The 22,159-nt window shown below is 47.5% G+C and overlaps 1 protein-coding gene and 1 long non-coding RNA gene across 2 annotated transcripts in view; one reads left to right on the top strand and one right to left on the bottom strand.

Moving 5' to 3' along the window:
- The window catches only part of LOC140430089 (uncharacterized), an 82,401-nt gene extending 78,129 nt beyond the window's left edge, over positions 1-4,272 (top strand). Inside the window, exon 3 of the mRNA XM_072517616.1 lies at positions 3,562-4,272. Coding sequence (XP_072373717.1) covers positions 3,562-3,893 — 332 coding nt within the window. The 3' untranslated portion in view covers positions 3,894-4,272. The remainder of the gene's footprint in view (positions 1-3,561) is intronic.
- Positions 4,270-22,158, bottom strand: LOC140430090 (uncharacterized). The gene is made up of 3 exons (XR_011949322.1): positions 22,014-22,158; positions 5,571-5,727; positions 4,270-5,019 (listed from the first exon to the last, which is right to left on the bottom strand). It is a non-coding gene; the product is annotated as an uncharacterized lncRNA (long non-coding RNA).
- Between the last annotated feature and the right edge of the window lies 1 nt (position 22,159).

Raw genomic sequence — 22,159 nt, forward strand, 5'->3', positions numbered from 1 at the left:
TTGAAACAAACCTGTTGGACTTTAACCTGGTGTTGCAAGACTTCTTACTACTCTCTGGAGGGAAAATGATCTGTGTTTAGTATTGGCTGACAGGCTCTTTACTGATGGAGATGGCAGTGATCTTAATTTGTTCTCATCTGTCCACATTGCCAGTGACGTTCTGGTCACTGTAGTGAAACACAGCACATTCTATTTTAGCTACTACAATATGCTCAGCAGTAGTCTCGACGATCATATTGTGTCAGCTTCGATTGCCAGAAAAAGGCATCAAATTGGGAAGATGAAAATGCTAAGTTGTATGACCAAGCAAAGAGTGAAGAGGACTGAAAGAAATTGCAGATGGTTATCGACAGATCCGGTGGGTAATCAACTCCAAAAATGGGCAGGTTAGGTGGATTGGCCATGCTAAATTGCCCAAAAGTGTCTAATGGGTAGATGGGGTTACGGGGATGGGACGGGGGATTGGATTTGGGTCTGATGATCTTTTGCAGGGTCGTTGCAGACTCGATGGGCTGAATGGCCTCCTTCTGCACTGCAGGAATTCTATGATTCTGTCGTGAATGAAGTGCCCTGTCAATGGATCCAGCATTAAGAAGGGGAAGGGGCAGCTAAAAGTCACCTCCTGCCCCTGCTGCTAATGAACTTGCAATCCCCACCCCACCTCCCGCCATCACTTACGTGTGCCTGAGTTCCTTCTCGATCCATGGCCTCAGGCGGGTGTTATGTCGGCAACAGTCACTGCTTCCATGGTGGCGTGGCTGAGTACAGAAGAGCTGCTAGCCTCTGACTGACCGGCAGCTCTTGGCGATGGACCTCTGTTCCTGGGGACCTTGACCCCGGACGAAGGCCCACCACTGGCAAGTCAACTGCTTAAGTGGCATAGGGTGCGATGGGCCTTCCTGAAAAGAAATCCAGCCAGCAACCGACACCTCAGTCGCCTCCACAAGAACCGCCCCCCCCCCCGCCCCCCCACCCCCACCCCAACTCCCCTCCCCCATTGTATGCAGCCTTTGGCCTTCTTTAAGTAAGGAAATACTTGCCTGCAGATAGATTGCAACAAAAGGTTCCCGAGACTGATTTCTGGGATGAGGGTTTAACGTAATGGGGAGAGATCAAGTGGACTGGGCATATATTTCCTGGAGTATAGAAGAATGAGAGGTGACCTGATTGAAACATATCAAATTCTTAGGAGGCTTGATCGGGTACATACTGAGAAAATATAGCCTCTGGCCGGGAAATCTGGAACACAATTACAGTCTCAGAATAAGGGGTTGGCCATTTAGTACTGAGATGAGGAGAACGTTCTTTATTCGAACACTTATGTATCTTGGGTATTCTCTATCCCGGAGAGTCATGGTTGCTCCAGGACAGCAGTTAGTAGATTTTGTTGGTACTGAGGGAATTAAAGGGATGTGGGGTAGCATGGGAAGGTGGAGGCTAGGCAGAAGATTGTGCATGAGTTTGATCAATGGCAGGCTCAAAGGGCCTGATGACTCCCAGTTCTAATATCTCATCTCATTCCTCACCTGAGCCACTCTTACATTTTTTCCCTCAGGCCTGTGGATCATGGAACAGTTAAATGGCAGAGAACACAAGTCGGAAAATTGTACAGATCCCCACTATTAGTTACATCATTGAACTGGTGACCCAGGGGCCTGGATGAATATGTTTAAGAAGGAAATGGATAGATTTCTGGACTCTAAAGACGTCAAGGGGTAGAGAGAATGCCACGGGAGTATGGCATGAGTTAGAGGCTCAGCCATAACCATATTGAATGTCCGAACAGACTCAAGAGGCTGAATGGGCAACTCCTGCTTCTATTTTCTTCAGTTTCTACGAATGGCTTGAAACAATAATAAACAAAGTTCTCTTCAGGGAAGGAAATCTGCTGCCATTATGTGCTCCTGTAGTAAGTCACTTTGTTATTCCCCGGAAGGTTGCAAAGGAAAATTTGGGATGGGCAGTGACTGGCACTGACACTCACAAATCATGAATGAATAAATAGCAAAAAAATCTTAACACATTGAACAACCAGGAATCTCTCATGGATCTGGAGGCAGCCAATGATCATCACATAACGTCGCCGACACCTTTCGTGAAAGCTTGGATCTGTTCGGGTATTCAGCACAGTTCCAGAAGTTAGGAGGGTTAATAACTTGGCGGGTGCAGGAATGTAGGAAAGTTGAATTTCAAACCAACTGCTCAGAAAAAAATTAACTCGAGGTGGGACCAGGTCCTCGTTAGAGCATGTGGGGCAGTGGGAGCAATGCCGCTGTTATTCATAGAATCATAGAATTTACAGTGCAGAAGGAGGCCATTTGGCCCATCGAGTCTGCACCGGCCCGAGGAAAGAGCACTCCACTTAAGCCCACACCTCCAACCTATCCCGTAACCCAGTAACCCCACCCAACCTTTTGGTCACTAAGGGCAATTTATCATGGCCAATCCACCTAACTTGCACATCTTTGGACTGTGGGAGGAAACCGGAGCACCCGGAGGAAACCCACGTAGACACGGGGAGAACGTGCAGACACCGCACCGACAGTGACCCAAGCCGGGAATCAAACCTGGCACCCTGGAGCTCTAAAGCAACAGTGCTACCCACTGTGCTACCGTGCTACCTTTATTACACGATCCAGTCTGAAAGGGGATGGCATCCATTACAAGTTTTGCCTCCAGCATCAGTGATGATGTGGGGGGGGGGGGGGGGGGGGGGGGGAGGCACATTTCACAACAATGGCCAGTTTTAATTGAAAATCCACAAGGAAAACATGACGTGCAGGTTAGGTGGATTGGCCATGCTAGAATTGCCCCTTGGTGTCCAAAGATGTGCAAGTTAAGTAGGGATACAGGGTTGCGGGGATAGGTTGGAGAGTGGGCCTACATGGGATGCTCTTTCAGAGTGTCGGTGTGGACCCAATGGCCAGAATGAACTCCTTCTGCACTGTAGGGATGCAATGCTGTTAAATCCTTATCAGACAGCAGCCGCTAACCTCTACAGAAACATGAGTTGGTGAAACATACTGACAAAGGTGCATCTCGGTCTCCAACCTGTTGTCCTCTCACGGGAAGTTTCCAATAGGGGCACAGAGATCACAGTTCTTCATCTTAGGGAAGAAAAACCAATAATAGGAGAGATTCCAAAATTTAACTTCACTAACAGTCAAAGGCTGAATAAAAATGGTCACTTCCACCAGTGTGAGACTCGGTGAACTTTGATATGAAGGGTTATGAAGAAAGCTAAACTTACAGGAATTTTAACCTCTTTTTTAAAAACTTATGCAACATAGAAGATGTCACTGGTTTCTATTTTAAGTTGAATATTCACACGTTTTACCAGAGCACTTTAATTGGCATAATCGTCGCCCACCGCCGTCCCGCTTCCTGCTGAATTATAGATATTGAAGTGCGGCTGTGCCTATGCAGTCAGCTAGGCAACCAGGACATCCCATCCCCCGGGGTAGAGAGCAGCAGTGCTTAGCCAGGACAGAGGGAAAGAGCATTTTAAAACAATCAATCTCAGTACATCCTTTGGTGTTTACACATTGAATTTGATTTTAGTTCCAGATCCTCCCCAGGCCTCAAATGATGATGACCACTTCCAGGAGGCGGATATGAAGCCGGTTCAGCGAAGGCACAGCAACGGTGGAAATAGGGAGCTGGAATCAGATTACAGACAGCAGCCATTTTACAATGGAGACAATCAGCATGGCCAAACGGCATCAGGATTTAATGACCATGACTCCAAGATCGAGGGAGGCAACTGGATGCGGCCTGCTCTTCCAGAAAGCCTCGATCACGTTGCGTTGAGTAAAAGAGATGTATTACTTTCAGACCGATGTTGTGATAGTGGCTGCAGCATTAGGGAACTCGCTATAGTATGCGAACCATGAAATTATACTAGTTGTATATCTGTGTTGATAAAATGCTCTGTACACATGGATTCGGGATCAGTCAGACGATAAGACAGAAGGGCAAATTTTGCAAAAAAAGTTCCTGACAAGGACGTTAATCTGTCAGTGGCTCACTTTGGGAATCTGGGCACAGAGGTCAGTAGGTTCAAGAGGATCCTCTAATCGCATCCTGCACAGTCTGATGACGCCTGTCTCCAGATTCCCACAATCAATGCCAGCAGAGGAAATTCTGTGAAAATTGATCAAGTATATTTTGTCGTTTATGCAGACGAATTCTTGTATGGTCCCTGGCAAGACCCTGTAGCCTTGTAGTCACGCTGTAGCTCGAAAAATATCAAAAGAAAATTGCATCTCAAAATGTTCTGCTGTTGTTTAATTTTCACATCAGAATTACTTCTGTAAGCAATCCACTTCATCGATTAAGAAATACCACGGCATCGGCACACATCCAATCCTAAAAGCAGCTGAACAGACACTGGGGTCAAAACAATCAATTCTCTATTCGAACCACAATCTGCATTATATAGCACATTTAAATTAGAAATAAATAAATTCCCAGTGTGCTTTGCAGCAGTGTAATCACATAAAAATGGACAGTGAGCCACAGAAAAAGTTATTTGGAAGGGTGATTTTAGGATTCCAGTTCGTTGCAAAGAACAAAAAGCCATGAAACAATTTATGCACCAAAGTGTAAGTTTTAAACTGGAGGTAATTGTAGATCAGAAGGCTATGTGTGTCCACGAGAACAGGAGTGATCAGCAAGTGGCATTTGGTGCGCGATAGATTAAAAGCAGCAGAACTCTGCTTGAACTGATGGTCGTGGACAGTGAAACCAGGGCTGGTCTCTCGAAATTATTGGAATGATAAAGTCTGCCTGAAAGAACTGCCTCGTACCAAAGGGATTCCTCATACACATACGGAATTTCGACGGGCGTTCGACAAAGTGCCACACAGGAGGCTTGTTACAAAACGGGAGTCCGTTGCATGAAAGGGGAAGTGATAGGTTGGCCAACTGTATTAAATATATTCCAGGAGATTTCCTCATATGACTTGTCCTCAACCTCCAGCCATTAGTCGGCAACACGCCCATCCTTGTGAAGTCCAACTGGAAAGCAAAGAGACTCATTACCCAATTAGATTGATGCTTGACTGTCAACCAAACAGACTTGTTTCCGCCCACCCCGTTATCAATACTTTTATATCTGGCAAAGAGAAATGTTCAATTAAAATGACACAAAAACGATATATATTTTGAAATGTCCCAATGGCTTTCCTCCAGGGCTGCACACAGCAGTATCCTGGGGATTGTTCTTCAATTCCTGGGCACTGCTGGTCAATTCTGGAGGGTTGGCTACCCCAGGAAATGTTAGTGTCATGTTTCCGCTGTGTTGATTGTTATCTTAGATAACTGAATTATCTTAGAGCAATGCAGTGATGATTCTAGTCTGAAGCCAAATAGTTTATTTCCAGAACCTCAAATATCTCACAACTTTCAGGATTTCCGACACACATGGTGTCCCTCTCCCCCCCCCCCCCCCCCCCCCCCCCCCACCTCGCGGTGTGTTTTCAGGATGTGGCTGCTGGTGGGATCTCCCGGTCTCGCCAGTGTCCACCCTGACTTGTGTTTCTTGCCTGTCCCACCGCCGGATGGATCACCTGCGGAGGGATGGTAAGATCCCACCCATGGCCTTTGCTGGGTCGCCGATGCAGAAACCTCACTCTTCAACTCGCTCTTCAGTGTTGGTGTATGGTTGCTTTGTAGTGTTGTTCCCCCAAGGGTTTTTTGGACCCATCTCGGCTGTGTTCATTGGTCCTGCGAGGGAGAACAGTGATGTGAGTCGAGGCTAGATACTTCCTACAAACAGTACAAAGGAGATGAGGCATCATGAAGTGCATGTCTTGGTTTGGGACACCAGCAGTTAGGACGCCCAGATGATCAGAGAGTCACAAAGCTGATGAGCCCTCCACTGCCATTGGTAACCCTTGAGGACAAATGATTGAGAACTCACCCATCATTCACACTAAATAAAGAATTGCACGCATCTCACTGACAACACACAAGATTGCACTGACGTTGACATCACCTTAATGTTCATCTTAAAAGGGGACACAAAGTGTGAGGATGGTTGAATCTTAGAATAAGAAGATTTAGAAAATCTAAACCAAAATGCCTTCATCTGACCATTACCATTCACATTGCCCGTGAAATGGTTTTCAAAAAGTGCAATTTATTCACAGTGATTGAGCACCCGTGACCCTGTGGTGATACCAACACTGTGGGCCCCAGCCTCATACCTGCTGAGATCCACCTGGAGGGACGTCAAGCTGCCTCTTCCCCGGGTCACCTACACCACTGAACTCTGCAACAGCCTTTCCGAGCTCAGTGAGGACAATTACCTCCCTGCTTGTTATGTGCAGGTTTGACCTGAATGCAGACAAAAGAAAGGCTTGCGATCAGAGGGGATGGAGGTGAGGTTGGTAGGCTTCTTTGAGCACAGGCCATAGGCCTGGACTCCCCACATGAGAAGTGTGAGTACCAAAGTGCTGAAAGCTGCTGCTGCCTTTAGCTTCTGGGCTGCTGACATCCTGCAAGCACTGATGAAGACAGATGGGCTGTGTTATATATGTGGGTTATTGCTGTGGTGTTGTGTGGTCACTTGAAAGAGTTGAGTCATTGTAGCGCACAAAGACTCACGAGAGACGAATAGAGATGAAGTCGATGAGGCTTTATTAAGCGTGACTTGTTCCCCGCAGTTCAGTAGCTGACTGGCCTGCGGGGGGGAACTCCAGGTTCTTATACTCTGCCTTCAGGGCGGAGCTAGAGGCCAACAGCCAACCAGGACCCGGGATCTGTCAGCCAATGACATTACGGCTTCACAGTCCCACATGACCCCTAATGCATACTACCACATTCACCCCTTGTTAAAAATGAACCCGGCGGGATGGTGCTTCGTATGGTGGTAAGGGTTTACAAGGCTGGTCCTGGGAGGAAAACTTTTGCATGTACAGAGGTTTTTTTTTTTGTGTTTTGAACGATTGACAGTAAAAGGGGGAAAAAGGAAAAACGTTCTCGTTACAGTCCACAATATAGTAATGTTACATTGATGCCACAAGTCGGTCGGGCGGTCTGGTCGTCCTCGTCGATCGCCTCGGCCCCGGTGGTGGTGCTTGTTCCCGTGTTGTCGTCTCCGGGAGCCTTACGGTTTCTGCTTCCGCTGCACTTCTGGTCGGACCTGGGAGGAGGACCGATCCCCCCGGGAAGGGGGCGCTCGCGGGGTGTGCCGGTGGCAGGGAGGGGGTGACTGGTGTCGGGCGGGTGTGTGTGTTGCCGGCGGGCGCCAGATCTCGCAGGGAGACCGTGTCCTGTCGGCCGTCGGGGTACTCCACGTAAGCGTACTGCGGGTTCGCGTGGAGGAGGCAAACCCTCTCGACCAACGGGTCCGACTTGTGCGCTCGCACATGTTTTCGGAGCAGGATGGGTCCTGGGACCGCCAGCCAGGTCGGCAGCGACGTTCCGGAGGAGGACTTCCTGGGGAAGACAAGGAGGCGCTCATGAGGCGTTTGGTTAGTGCTAGTACACAGTAGCGACCGGATGGAGTGGAGAGCGTCCGGGAGGACCTCCTGCCACCGTGAAACTGGGAGGTCCCTGGACCGTAGGGCCAGTAGGACGGTCTTCCAGACCGTGCCGTTCTCCCTCTCTACTTGCCCGTTCCCCCGGGGGTTGTAGCTGGTCGTCCTGCTCGAGGCTATACCGTTGCTGAGCAGGAACTGGCGCAGCTTGTCACTCATAAAGGAGGACCCCCCTGTCGCTGTGGATATATGCGGGGCAACCGAACAGTGTGAATATGGTGTTAAGGGCTTTAATGACTGTGGCCGCTGTCATGTCAGGGCAGGGGATGGCGAAGGGGAAACGGGAGTACTCGTCCACCACGTTCAGGAAGTATATGTTGCGGTCGGTGGAGGGGAGGGGCCCTTTGAAATCCAGACCAAGGCGTTCAAAGGGACGGGAAGCCTTGATCAGGTGCGCACCATCCGGCCTGAAAAAGTGCGGTTTGCACTCTGCGCAGATGTGGCAGTTCCTTGTGACTGTACGGACCTCCTCCACAGAGTAGGGGAGGTTGCGGGACTTTATAAAGTGGTAGAACCGAGTGACCCCCGGGTGGCAGAGGTCCTCGTGGAGGGTTTGGAGGCGGGCAATTTGTGCGTTGGCACATGTGCCGCGGGATAGGGCGTCGGACGGCTCGTTCAGCTTTCCGGGAAGATACATGATCTCATAGTTGAAGGTGGAGAGCTCGATCCTCCACCTTAAGATCTTGTCGTTCTTAATTTTGCCCCGCTGTGCATTATCGAACATGAAGGCTACCGACCGTTGGTCCGTGAGGAGAGTGAATCTCCTGCCGGCCAGGTAATGCCTCCAATGTCGCACAGCTTCCACTATGGCTTGGGCTTCCTTTTCCACTGAGGAGTGGTGGATTTCTGAAGCGTGGAGGGTTCGGGAGAAAAAGGCCACGGGCCTGCCCGCTTGGTTAAGGGTGGCCGCTAGAGCTACATCGGAGGCGTCGCTCTCGACCTGGAAGGGGAGGGACTCGTCGATGGCGCGCATCGTGGCCTTTGCGATATCCGCTTTGATGCGGCTGAAGGCCTGGCAAGCCTCTGTCGACAGGGGGAAGGTCGTGGTCTGTATTAGGGGGCGGGCCTTGTCTGCGTACTGGGGGACCCACTGGGCGTAATATGAAAAAAAACCCAGGCAGCTTTTTAGGGCTTTTGAGCAGTGCGGGAGGGGAAATTCCATGAGGGGGCGCATGCGTTCGGGGTCGGGGCCTATTATCCCATTGCGCACTACATATCCCAAGATGGCTAGCCGGTTTGTGCTAAACACGCACTTGTCCTCGTTGTATGTGAGGTTCAAGGCTTTAGCGGTCTGGAGGAATTCTTGGAGGTTGGCGTCGTGGTCCTGCTGATCATGGCCGCAGATGGTCATGTTGTCGAAGTACGGGAACGTGGCCTGCAACCCGTGTTGATCAACCATTCGGTCCATCTTTCGTTGGAAGACCGAGACCCCGTTTGTGACGCCAAATGGGACCCTTAGGAAGTGGTATAATCGCCCGTCTGCCTCGAAGGCTGTGTACTTGCGGTCACTTGGGCGGATGGGGAGCTGATGGTAGGCGGACTTGAGGTCCACGGTGGAGAAGACCTTATATTGGGCAATCCGATTGACCATGTCGGATATGCGGGGGAGAGGGTACGCATCTAGTTGTGTGTACCTGTTGATGGTCTGGCTATAGTCTATGACCATCCTTTGCTTCTCCCCTGTCTTGACTACTACCACCTGTGCTCTCCAGGGACTGTTGCTGGCCTGGATTATGCCTTCCTTCAGTAGCCGCTGGGCTTCGGACCGAATGAATGTCCGGTCCTGGGCGCTGTACCGTCTGCTCCTAGTGGCAACGGGTTTGCAATCCGGGGTGAGGTTTGCAAACAAGGATGGGGGCTCAACCTTGAGGGTTGCGAGGCCGCAGATAGTGAGTGGGGGTATTGGGCCGCCGAATTGAAACGTTAGGCTCTGCAGGTTGCACTGGAAATCTAATCCCAGTAATGTGGGCGCGCAGAGTTGGGGAAGGACGTAGAGCCTGTAGTTTTTAAACTCCCTCCCTTGCACCGTTAGGGTCACTATGCAGAAGCCTTTAATCTGTACGGAGTGGGATCCTGCAGCTAGGGAAATCTTTTGCGCACTGGGACGGATGGTCAAAAAACAGCGCCTTACCGTGTCGGGGTGGATGAAGATTTCTGTGCTCCCGGAGTTGACCAGGCATGGTGTCTCGTGCCCGTTTATCAGCACCGTTGTTGTCGTCGTCTGGAGCGTCCGGGGCCGTGCTTCGTCCAGCATCATTGAGGCCAGACGTGATCGTAGTGTTTGAGCTTCTTCCTCGAACCCCGTGGAGCCGTCGACACTGGGGTCCGTTGTTGCCTTCCAAGATGGCGGCGGGGGTGAACAAAATGGCCGCCCCCGTGCAACGCACATGGCTGGGGGATCACAAGATGGCGGCGGGGGTGGACAAAATGGCCGTCCCCATGCGTCGCACAGGTCTGGGGGATCCCAAGATGGCGGTGCCCCTCCTCCCCTCGTGGTGGCCGGGACCCAAAATGGCGGTGCCTGCGGGTCGCACATGGGGCGCTGGGGGGGTTGGGGAGCGCCAGAAACGCGCAGATCACCTTGTTCTCCGGGGACAGCGGTAGTCGGGACCCAAACTGGTTCCGCCTGCGGGTCGTACGTGGGGGGCTGGACAGCGGTGGCCGGGACCCAAACTGGTTGCGCCTGTGGGTCGTACATGGGGCGCTGGGGGGGTTGGGGAGCGTTAGAAGCGCGCAGGAATCCTTGTTCGCCGGGGACCGCGGCGACCTCCCGGGACCGGCACACAGCCGCGAAATGGCCCTTTTTCCCGCAGCTCTTACAAGTCGCTGCGCGGGCCGGGCAGCGCTGCCGGGGGTGTTTGAGAAATAGCAGCGGGCTCCCCCGGGACGACTTGGCGTCTGAACCGCGCAAGCCTGTGGGGTGGGGGGGAGGGGGGGGTTTGTCGCGACGGGGGTCCACGGAGCCCAAGGGGCTGCCACGCGGTCGGGGCCGTAGGCGCGGGCGTTTCGCACGGCCACATCTAGTGAAGCTGCAAGGGCCCGTGCCTCTGAGAGTCCTAGCGACTCTTTTTCTAAAAGTCTTTGGCGGATTTGGGAAGAGTTCATACCAGCCACAAAAGCATCACGCATCAACATGTCGTGTGTTCCATCGCGTTTACCGGCGGGCAGCTGCAGGCCCGTCCCAAACTTAGTAGCGCGGCGTAGAAATCATCTATCGATTCTCCGGGACTTTGCCGTCTCGTTGCGAGTTGGTAGCGTGCGTAGATCTGGTTCACTGGGCGAACATAGATGCTTTTTAGTGCTGCGAACGCCGTCTGGTAATCCTCTGCATCTTCGATGAGAGGGAAAATTTCCGGGCTTACCCTCGAGTGCAGGACCTGTAGTTTCTGGTCTTCTGTGACCCGGCCGGGGGCCGTTCTGAGGTAGGCCTCGAGACAAGTCTGCCAGTGTTTGAAAACTGCTGCTGAGTTCATTGCGTTGGGGCTGATCCTCAGGCATTCCGGGATGATCCTGAGCTCCATAGTTCTTTTAAGCACGCTTCATAAATTGTAGAGCACAAAGACTCACGAGAGACGAATAGCGATGAAGTCGATGAGGCTTTATTAAGCGTGACTTGTTCCCCGCAGTTCAGTAGCTGACTGGCCTGCGGGGGAGAACTCCAAGTTCTTATACTCCGCCTTCAGGGCGGAGCTAGAGGTCAACAGCCAACCAGGACCCGGGATCTGTCAGCCAATGACATCACGGCTTCACAGTCCCACATGACCCCTAATGCATACTACCACAGTCATGTGATCACCTGTGATGTCATTGGCTGCTTCATAGGATTTTGCCTAAGTGTAGATCAAGCTTTTGTACAGTTCACAGCCATTTAATGAACCTATGTTGGTTATTGTGGTCAAGTCCACGTGATTCAGCATTGATATTATTTTATCCTGTAAGTACCATACAAAAGATGAAAAAGATTAAACTGGCGATGAGGAACGGACCAGAAACGAAATATGTTCTGCGGTGAAATAGAAAGTCAAAGTTTTCAATGGTCAATGTTAAGGCAGATCAAAAGTAAGTCAGCATTTTCACCTGGCAGTGGACCGGTATGGATGATGGGCTCAAATTAAAAAGGAAAAGTCCATTACTTAAATTAAAAATGGGGTGTTCAGGCTGCAGAGTTCGCCATGTGCAGGAGAGTAAGACATGGATGTCGGGTGGACAGAGAACAAAAATTCTTGCATGGCAAGCTGCTATAGTTGGTTTATTCAACATTATTAAATACATCATTTATATAAGGGAAGTTGCAAGCAGATCCCAGTGATACTGAACAATGGCAGGAGAATTTGGCGCCATGGGCCTAGTTTAGGAAGAATTCAAAAATTGGAAATCATATACACGAAACATTACATTACTATATAAAGCCAAGAACATTTCAGAGAATATTATGGTCCCTCTTTTCAGTAATACTTCTAATTTACTCCGAAGTCTGGCCAAGCCCAAGAAATCCAGAAACAAAACTTATCATGAATTGGTTAAGACACTAAAGGACCATGACTCATCTAAATTATTAATAATCGCAGAACGGTTTTTGCTTCACTGTTGGAATCAGCTAGAAGGGGAGAATATCAGAGTTTTGAGACCCGAAAGAGTCTCGTGTTGTACTATGAATTTGGTGACTCACTGGATGACATGATTAGAGACCGCTTGGTTTGTGGGGTAGGGAATGAAGCTATTCAGAGGAGTTTGCTAACGGAATGGAAATTATGTCTTAAAACAGCCTAAGAAATAACTGTTTCTGTGGAGCTTGCAGCTGAGGAGGCTTCTCAGCTTGGAGCATGTATGAGGATCCATAAACTGGCTGCAGGACAGAGAAAGTCTACCCAGCAACAGGCAGGTCATCGCTGTGCAAAAACAGACCGTTCACAGGCTGATTGCCGGAGCAAGGACAACCAATGCAAAAATTGAGTGAGAATTGGCCACACAGCTCGAGCTTGCTGGAATAAACCAGTTTCTCCCAAAGGTGTAAAAGCAATTTGGGGACTCCCACTGGATTCTTCACCCCTGCTTCCAGTCCCACCCACCAAAGACAGGGGCAGAAAATCCACACCTCTGTATCTGAATGCACTTGGCATTCAAACCAAAACAGATGTTAGAACAGAGCAGGTCAATAAATTCAAAGTAATCAGATAGAGTCAACACAACCTTGTGAGAGGGTAACCATGTTCAATCAATTTATTAGAGTTGTTTGAAGTAGTAACATGTGCTGTGGATAAAGGGGAACAAGTGAAAGTACTGTACTTAGATTTCCAGAAGGCATTGCAGAAGGAGCCACACCAAAGTTTCGTTTGGAAAATTAAAGTTTATAGTGTGGAGGGTATGTATAGAAGATTAATAAGTTTAACAGGAAACATAGGGTGTGATTCTCCAGCCTTGTTACGCTCTCGTTCAAGCGTAGCAAGGCCGGTGAATAGTGGGAGAAGCAAAAAACGAGATCCACGCCAGGTGCCAAAAAGATGCACTCGGCCCTCTTCCGTATCAAAATCGGGATCTCGCTGTTGCATGGCGAGAAACCAATTATCACCACTTAAGCCCCATTTCCATACAATTAACGAGAACGACCCCATATCCAACAGTCTCCTGTGATCCAGAGGCCTCCCCAGAAAGTGCTCAGACTGGCGCCGATTAGTACTCCTTTTTAAAAATGTGAACCTGGTGGAAGGGCTTCTGTGGGGAGCTGAGAGGGTGGGTAGCCATCTTTGCTCACAGGCAAAGAGCACGGGGCGCTGGGCTTGTCAGCCCAGTGCTCAGCTGGGGGGTGGGGGACCCTCCGCAGGGGTAGGCCACCATGGGGTGGGGGGGCAGTCTCGGGGAGGCAACTGGGGGGTCAATCACTCATGGCACCACTATGCCAACCCCTGGATCGTGTGTTCCCGTTCCAGGGCAGCCCTTGTCCCTGCCCGCCACCCCGGTGACCACCCGTAACCCCCACTGACTGCTCTGGCTGCGTGGCTGAAGGCTATTGCTGATAGGGAATTGGCAGTCGTGGTTAAGTCAGCACTTCACAGAACCCAAGTGGATTCCCAAGGGTGGATGGGCCATGTAGCATGTGGCAGCCATTGCCTAGCATTCCAATCAGACCATGATGCCTGGATACTGTGCTTGAACACTACAAGAGGCAACACCACACACACAGCAGCTAACATCCAAACACCCACGGGATGGGACACAGCTCCAGGGACATGTCCACGGCCGGAGGATGAGTGGGTGCCACGGGAGGAAGGAGGGGGGATGCCTGACACAGGGAGAATGTGCAAACTCCACACAGACGTCACCCACGACAGGAATCAAACCCAGGTCCCTGGCACTGTGAGGCAGCAGTGCTAACCACTGTGCCACCCTGTGCCCCAGAGGGACTGCCCTTATGTATGCCTACTCACTCATTTGTGAGTGAGTTCACTACCAGGTTCTCAAGGTATGAAGGGATAGATAATAAATACTGGTCTTTGCAAGTGTCGCGCACATCCCTTGGATGAATACATTTTCCAGCAAGGTTTGATATGTCAAAGAACCAAGAATCTTTCTGATATCTGCTGACTGTGAATGATCACCATGTGTCAATACAGGCACCTTCAGTGAATACTGAGGCTATTTCAGACACTCCAAAATTCACGAGCAATGCCAATGACTTGGTGTGCGCAAAGATGATGGGAGACTGAATTTCAAACCTGCTGCTCTGGAAAAAAAAACACTACACAATTAGGTGGGGTCTGGTCCTAGGTAGAGCATGTGGAGGAGAGGGAACAACACCCTAAATTATTACAGAATCCGGTGTGAAGGATCCATGATACAGTATTGCTCAAACACAACTAAAGAGTTAATTTGCCCCAGATGTAAAAATGGTGTCATGTGAGGGTACCTTTAAGACATGGAGGTTTAAGCAATGTACCTTTAAGAAAACAGTGATGTCAGAGAGTGGGTGGGGCTGAGGACAGGTCAGCCATTTTGAAGGTTAGTTATTCAGTTGGTGAAAGCAGGTTGTGTGTGCCTGTGTGTGTCCAGAGAGTTTGCAGGAAAAGAAACAAGGCGCTGGAGCTGAAATCAACCAAGCTAATATATCTCTGCCATTCTACAGAAAATATATATATCCTTTAACCTGATGTGATTTTGTTTAAAGGTGTTAAGACTCTTGGAAGTTTGAAGGACTTATTTACTGTTGCAATATTTTCTGAATTATCTTTGAAGTAAGGGGTGTTAAGAGATCCAATGGTTATTTAAGATGTTAAGTTGAGTTCATGGAATAAACAGTATTTTGTGTTTAAAAACCCACATGTCCATAATTGTAATCCCACACCTAGGGAAAAAGCCATATACTCGGAAAAGCAACAAATCCATTAAAGGGAGAGGTTGGTTGAACTCCATGACACATTTTGGGGTTCTGAAAAGCCTCGCCCATAACAATTGGGGGCTTGAGGGGGATAAAAGTCTATCTATTGGATTGGCTTTTGTGTACTTAAAGACATTGAAGGATTGTTGCTTTTCCAGTGTGGTATTTTAGTTTAAGTGGGGAGAGTTTTGTGAACAATGGCTCTTTTAGAGGCTCAGAAGTTTTTTGGGGTGGAGAATGTTACACGTAGTACTTTACGGACAGAAACGAAAAGCAGACTATTAGATTTGGCAAGAACGTTGCAGTTAACATTACCTGGCAAAATGTCAAAAGATGAGGTAATTATGGCGGTGGATAAGCATTTAAAGTTGCCTGAGATAGAGTTTGACTCATTGAAAATGGCAAAAATTCAGTTGCAAAATAAACAAATGGAACATGAGAAAGAATTAAAGCGGCTGGAATACGAGAGTGAGAGAGAGGAAAAAGAAAGAGAAAGAGAGAGAGAGAGAGAGGAAAAAGAAAGAGAAAGAGAGAAAGAGGAAAAAGAAAAGGAGAGAGAAGAAAGGAGAAAAGAAAGAATAGCCCTAGCAGAACAAAAAGAAAAAAGAAAGGGAGATACAGATCAGGGAAAAAGATAAAGAGACGGAGTTTGAACTTCAGTAAATGGCCATGAAACATGACAATCAGTTAAAATTGGCAGACGTAAAGGGAAACGTACAATTGGATGATAGTGATGAGGATAATGACAAAGAGCGTCATAGTCGAAGGCTTAGTGGGAATCTATTTAAATATGTCCAAGCATTGCCAAGGTTTGACGAGAAGGAAGTGGAAGCCTTTTTCATTTCATTTGAGAAGGTAGCTAAACAAATGAAATGGCCACAGGACATGTGTGTGTTACTGATTCAAACAAAGCTGGTAGGTAGGGCTGGTGAAGTGTTTGCATCATTACCGGAGGAGGTAGCTGGAACGTATGAGGAGGTGAAGAAATCCATCTTAAGTGCATATGAGCTAGTGCCTGAAGCTTACAGACAAAGGTTTAGTAATTTAGGAAAGAATTTGGTCAAACATACATGGAGTTTGAAAGGCTCAAACAGAGTAATTTTGATAGATGGATAAAGGCTTTGAAAATAGACCAAACGTATGAAACTCTCAGAGAAATTATACTTTTGGAGGAGTTTAAAAATTCAATTCCTGATGTAGTGAGAACTCATGTGGAAGAACAGAGGGTTAAAACTGCGAGATTAGCAGCGGAAATGGCAGATGATTATGAATTAGTTCATAAATCAAAGATTGGTTTCCGACATCAGTTTCAGCCGGTGAAGGATAGAAACTGGGGACATGAGAAATACTCATGTGGTAAAGGTAAAGGTGATCTGATGGGAGACAATAAAGAGAGTGTACCTCAGATTAAAAAAGAAATCCAGGAGGGTGGAAAATAAATGAAAAGTTTCAGATGTTTTCACTGTAATAAACTAGGCCATGTAAAGTCACAGTGTTGGGGAGGCTGATGTGGTAAAAAAGGATAAGACAGTGGGGTTTGTTAAAGTGGTAAAGGAAAGCCCAAGGGAAGCAAACGATTGTACAGCCTGTTCAAGAAGTAATTGTTAAGAAGGTGCCAGATGTGTTTAAAGAATTTACTTATGTAGGTAAAGTTTACTCATGTGTATCAGGAGGAGCAGGTAAAGGAGTCACAATTTTAAGAGATACAGGGGCTAGTCAATCTTTGATGGTAAGAGATGAGGAATTATGTAGTTTGGGAAGAATGTTGCCAGAAAAGGTGGTGATATGTGGAATTCAGGGTGAGAGGAGTAGCGTTCCATTATATAAGGTAAGGTTGGAAAGTCCAGTGAAGAGTTGTGAAGTGGTAGTAGGAGTAATAGATAAACTATCTTGTCCAGGAATACAGTTTATCTTGGGTAATGATATAGCTGGGTCACAGGTGGGAGTGATGCCTACTGTGGTTGATAAGCCATTGGAAAATCAGTCAACTGAAGGGTTGAAGGACAAATATCCTGGGATTTTTCCGGATTGTGTAGTAACAAGGTCGCAAAGTCACACGTTAAGACAAGAGGAGAAATCAAAGAGTGAAAATGAAATTGAAGTGCAATTATCAGAAACGATTTTTGATCAGATGGTTGAAAAAGAACAAGAACAGGTGGAGGATGAGGCGGATATTTTTAGTTCAGGAAAATTGGCGGAGTTACAACAGAAAGATGTAGTAATAAAACGGATATATCAGAAAGCATATACGGAGGAGGAATCTGAGAGTATACCAGAGTGTTATTACCGTAAAAATGATGTCTTGATGAGAAAATGGAGACCTGTACAAAAGCAGGCGGATGAAAAGTGGGCAGAGGTTCAGCAAGTAGTATTGCCGGTAGGCTATAGAAAGGAGGTGTTGCGAGTTGCACATGAGGTACCAGTGGGAGTTCATTTGGGCATGAGGAAAACTCAAGCTAAAATCCAGAAACATTTTTATTGGCCTGGACTACATAAAGATGCAGTTAAATTTTGTCAATCATGTCACACATGTCAAGTGATAGGAAAACCTCAAGCAGTGATAAAACCAGCGCCCTTAATACCCATTCCAGCATTTGAGGAACCTTTTACGAGGGTCATAATTGATTGTGTAGGACCGCTTCCTAAAACAAAAAGTGGGAATCAATATCTTTTGACTGTAATGGATGTGTCTACTAGGTTTCCAGAGGCCATTCCAGTACGTAATATTACAACTAAAAAGATTGTGGAGGAGTTACTTAAATTCTTTACTAGATATGGACATCCCACAGAAATTCAATTGGATCAAGGATCAAATTTTACTTCAAAGTTATTCAAAGAAGTTATGGATAGCTTAGGAATAAACCAATTTAAATCAACTGCGTACCATCGAGAATCGCAGGGAGCGTTAGAAAGGTGGCACCAGACATTAAAGACAATGTTGAGGGCATATTGTCAAGATTATCCAGAGGATTGGGATAAAGGAACCCATTCGCATTGTTTGCAATTAGGGATGCATCTAATGAGTCTACCAAATTTAGTCCTTTTGAACTAATTTTTGGTCATGAGGTAAGAGGACCACTTAAATTGATTAAGGAAAAATTGGTGGGTGAGAAATCGGAAATTACACTGATGGATTATGTGTCAAATTTTAGGGAACGATTAAATAGAGCAGGTGAATTGGCTGGACAACGTTTGAAAGTTACACAGAATGTGATGAAACGGGTAGCGGACAAGAAATCCAAAGTTCGTAGTTTTGCCAGTGGGGATAACGTTTTAGTGTTGTTACCAGTGGTAGGGGAGCCTCTAAAACCTAGGTTTTGTGGACTATATCAAATTGAAAGGAAATTAAGTGAGGTGAATTATGTGGTCAAAACACCAGATAGAAGGACGACTCACCGAGTGTGTCATGTGAATATGCTTAAAAGGTACTTTGAAAGGGAAGGAGAGAAAAAGGAGGTTTTAATGATTCTAACTCAAAGTGACAAACCAAATCCAGATGACTGTGAATTTGACATACCTCAAATTAAATTGGAAAATGAGGATGTTCTTAAAAATTGGGATGAATTGTTAAGTGACCTTCCAGAGGAAAAACGAACTGACCTGAAAGAGTTATTGATATCACATGGGCAAGTTTGTGGAGATACATTGGGAAGTACTAAAATGGCTACACATGATGTAGATGTGGGAAATGCTGTTCCTATCAAACAACATCCATATAGACTTAATCCTTTAAAATTGGCACAGGTTAACAAAGAGATTGAGAGTATGCTGAAGAATGACATAATTGAAGTGGGTTGCAGCCAATGGAGATCACCCATAGTGATGGTACCTAAACCAGACGGTACCCAATGGTTGTGTGTGGACTATCGAAAGGTGAATGCAGTTACAAGAACAGACTCTTATCCTATCCCACCATTGAAGAATTGGATGGAGAAAGTGGGACAATCTGCTTTTGTTTTCAACTTCCAGACATAGAAAGAACATTTAAAACATTGTATGGAGTTCTTCGATCGACTTCAGGAGGCAGGTTTGGTGATGAACCTCACCAAAAATGAATTTGGAGAAGCCCGAATCACTTTCCTTGAGGAGTTTCCGATACCCTCAAGGTGAAGGGAGGCAATGCGATCTCTTAACATGAATGAATTTGATCGAACCTTTGTGCAAAGGTTTTGTGGTGTGATTACTCCACTGATGGACTTACTAAAGAAACCTAAAAAAATTCAATGGCAGCGGACTTTCAACAGGCATTTGACTGCCTGAAAGCTGTGATCACCAATGCTCCTGTATTGGGGAATTGCAAGGGACTCTGTGGACAGATTGAACTAAAGTATCTGATTCTGAAGGGAAATGCCGAGGAGTAGAGGAATGGATGGATCGTGCAGAGACTTTGTTTAAAAAGACTGTCAATTGAGAAGGATTTCGGTTGGAGGAATAAGAACAAAGAAAAATGGACTGTATTATTATACCTGTTTGCATGTGTTGTTTTCTTTGGGTGCAAAAGTGAAAAATGAAACCATCTTGAAGTTGATGGGTTTTTTTTTTCTTGGGGGCAGGTGTCATGTGAAGGTACCTTTAAGACATGGATGTTTAAGCAATGTACTTTTAAGAAAACAGTGATGTCAGAGAGTGGGTGGGGCTCAGGTCAGCCATTTTGAAGTTTAGTTTTTCAGTTGGAGAAAGCAGGTTGTGTGTGTCTGTGTGTGTCCAGAGAGTTTGCAGGAAAAAAAACAAGGCGCTGGAGCTGAAATCAACCAAGTTAATAAATCTCTGCCATTCTACAGAAAATATATATATCTTTTAACCTGATGTGATTTTGTTTAAAGGTGTTAAGCCTCTTGGAAGTTTGAAGGAACAGTTTAAGGAGTTATTTACTGTTGCAATATTTTCTGAGTTATCTTTGAAGTAAGGGGTGTTAAGAGATCCAATGTTTATTTAAGATGTTAAGTTGAGTTCATGGAATAAACATTGTTTTGTGTTGAAAAACCCACGTGTCCATAATTGTAATATCACATCTAGGAAAAAAGCCGTGTGCTAGGAAAAGGAACAAATTCATTAAGGGAGAGTTTGGTTGAACTCCATGATACATTTTGGGGTTCTGAAAAGCCTCGACCATACCAATGGGTAAACTCTGGGGTGCAGGTCCCATTCGAGAACTCTGACGTAAAGTTAAAATGCTGATCGATTGACTGGCTTTGTTGCCACTTCCGCAATGTAGAACATTTCATTTGAAGTTCACGTATTTTGCCAGATATTGGCCAATTAATAGGCATCGTTGGCAACCTTTAGCTTCCATTTCTGTGCATGATAGATTTGAGATCTGTGCTGTCACACGTGCAATGAAAGAGCCGCAACAGCCGGCTTTCTGAGATAGGCAGCGGCAGTGTACTAGTGGGGCAGAGGGGATAAGAAGGAAATCAATCTCAACAATCCTTCGGTGTTCACAAATGGAATTTTGTTTCTGGGGAAGAATTTTAAGCTCTCCTCAAGGCGGGTTCTAAAGTGGGGTGGGGGGGGGGGGTGCGGGGAAGGGGTAGTGTAAAATTGAAGAATTGGATCCCCTCCTGAAGAACCTTCCCACCCAAGGTTGCACAGTGGTTAGCACGGCTGCCTCACATCACCAGGGCCTTGGGTTCAATTCCGGCCTCGGGTCACTGTGTGGAGTTTTCACTTTGTCCACGTGTGCTCTAGTTTCCTCCCACAGTCCAAAGATGTACAGGTTAGGTAGATTGGCCATGCTTAATTGCACCTTAGTGTCCAGAAGGTTAGGTGGGGTTACTGGGTTATGGGGAGAGGGTGGAGGTGTGGGCTTAAGTAGTGTGCTCTTTCCAAGGTCGGTGCAGACTCGATGGGCTGAATGGCCTCCTTCTACTTCTGTGAAAGGCAGACACAATTTGACACATGGCAGGGCTTCAGGTGGGAAATCTGCCCATTCACCTATTAAGGGCCTTCAGGGGTTTTCTTACCACCCAGCCTAAATTTTTAGGCTGGCCGAGGTGGTTGTGGGTAGGAGTTGGAATGGGACAATAAAACTTTTCCCCATCTCAGGCGGGAAGTGGGGGTGGGGAGGAGCCTTACTCTGAAGTGTGGCTCCCCCCCCCCCCCCCCCCCCAAGGGTGTCTCCCACCCTCCCGGCCCAGGCACCCCCAGGACTTACCTTTGCAATTGTCCTGGCACATAGCACCAGGCAGAATGCTGTGCCTAGCTGGGTTTAGGAACTTTTGGCCAATCAGGTTGGACAGAAGCCCCGCCCACTACCAATCAACACTCCAGTAAGCATTAAATGGCAGTGGGAGTGCGAGATTAGGTGGTTCCGCGTTAGGCACTGACTCTCAGGATGGCGAGTGCCAATCAATACACAGGTCTAATCAAATTATGGAAAGCATCCATCTTACAATGGCAACAACCAATATAACCAGGTGCCGAATCATATTAATGAGTGTAACTCCGAGGGCGGCACGGTGGCACAGTGGTCAGCACTGCTGCCTCACAGCGCCGAGGATGCAGGTTCGATCCTGGGCCCGGGCCACAGTCCGTGTGGTGTTTGCACATTCTCCCCGTGTCTGCGTGGGTCTCACCCCCACAAGCCAAAGATGTGCAGGGTAGGTGGATTGGCTACGCTAATTTGCTAAAGACCAACCATTATCCTCCACTCCCTGAGATTAGGGTCAGGGATTGGAGTGCAACTTCGCACCCCCTGACCCCTCCGCCCCACGCCCACGCCCCCCCCCCCCCCGCCCCACCCAGGGAGCAGGAATCGGGCACCATGCCCTAGGGTTTGCCAGAGAGAACACCCACTCCCATGTCAGGGATAAGACGCCTGCTCCAGAGTTCTTGCAGTTTGACTGAAATCCAAGTCCATCAGAGGGACTGACATCCGAGCAGACAAACCTGGCACAGCCAAAACACTCGCCGAGTAGAGTCAAAACAGCACAACATGCAAGGAATGCTATTCTGGATTTCATATCCGGAGCTTTATCCTGCACTCTTACTGCATTGTTAACCTGCCTCCAGACCTATGATTCAAGGGAATGCAACATTGTCTGGATGGAACTCCTCTTGTAACACAAATCTGCTCCCTCTTGAAGCTGCAGTCTTACCTTGAACTCTCACGAGGTAATACACTCCCTCCATGACTGGGCTCGAATGTTCAATTGCCAGTCTATTTTCAATCTCATTTTTGTGAGAAAGGAATCACTTTAACCCGATTGCCACACCATCAACAACATAACACTTCAAACACAAT

The sequence above is a fragment of the Scyliorhinus torazame genome, chromosome 9, assembly GCF_047496885.1.
Source record: "Scyliorhinus torazame isolate Kashiwa2021f chromosome 9, sScyTor2.1, whole genome shotgun sequence".
NCBI classification, from domain to species: Eukaryota; Metazoa; Chordata; class Chondrichthyes; order Carcharhiniformes; family Scyliorhinidae; genus Scyliorhinus; species Scyliorhinus torazame.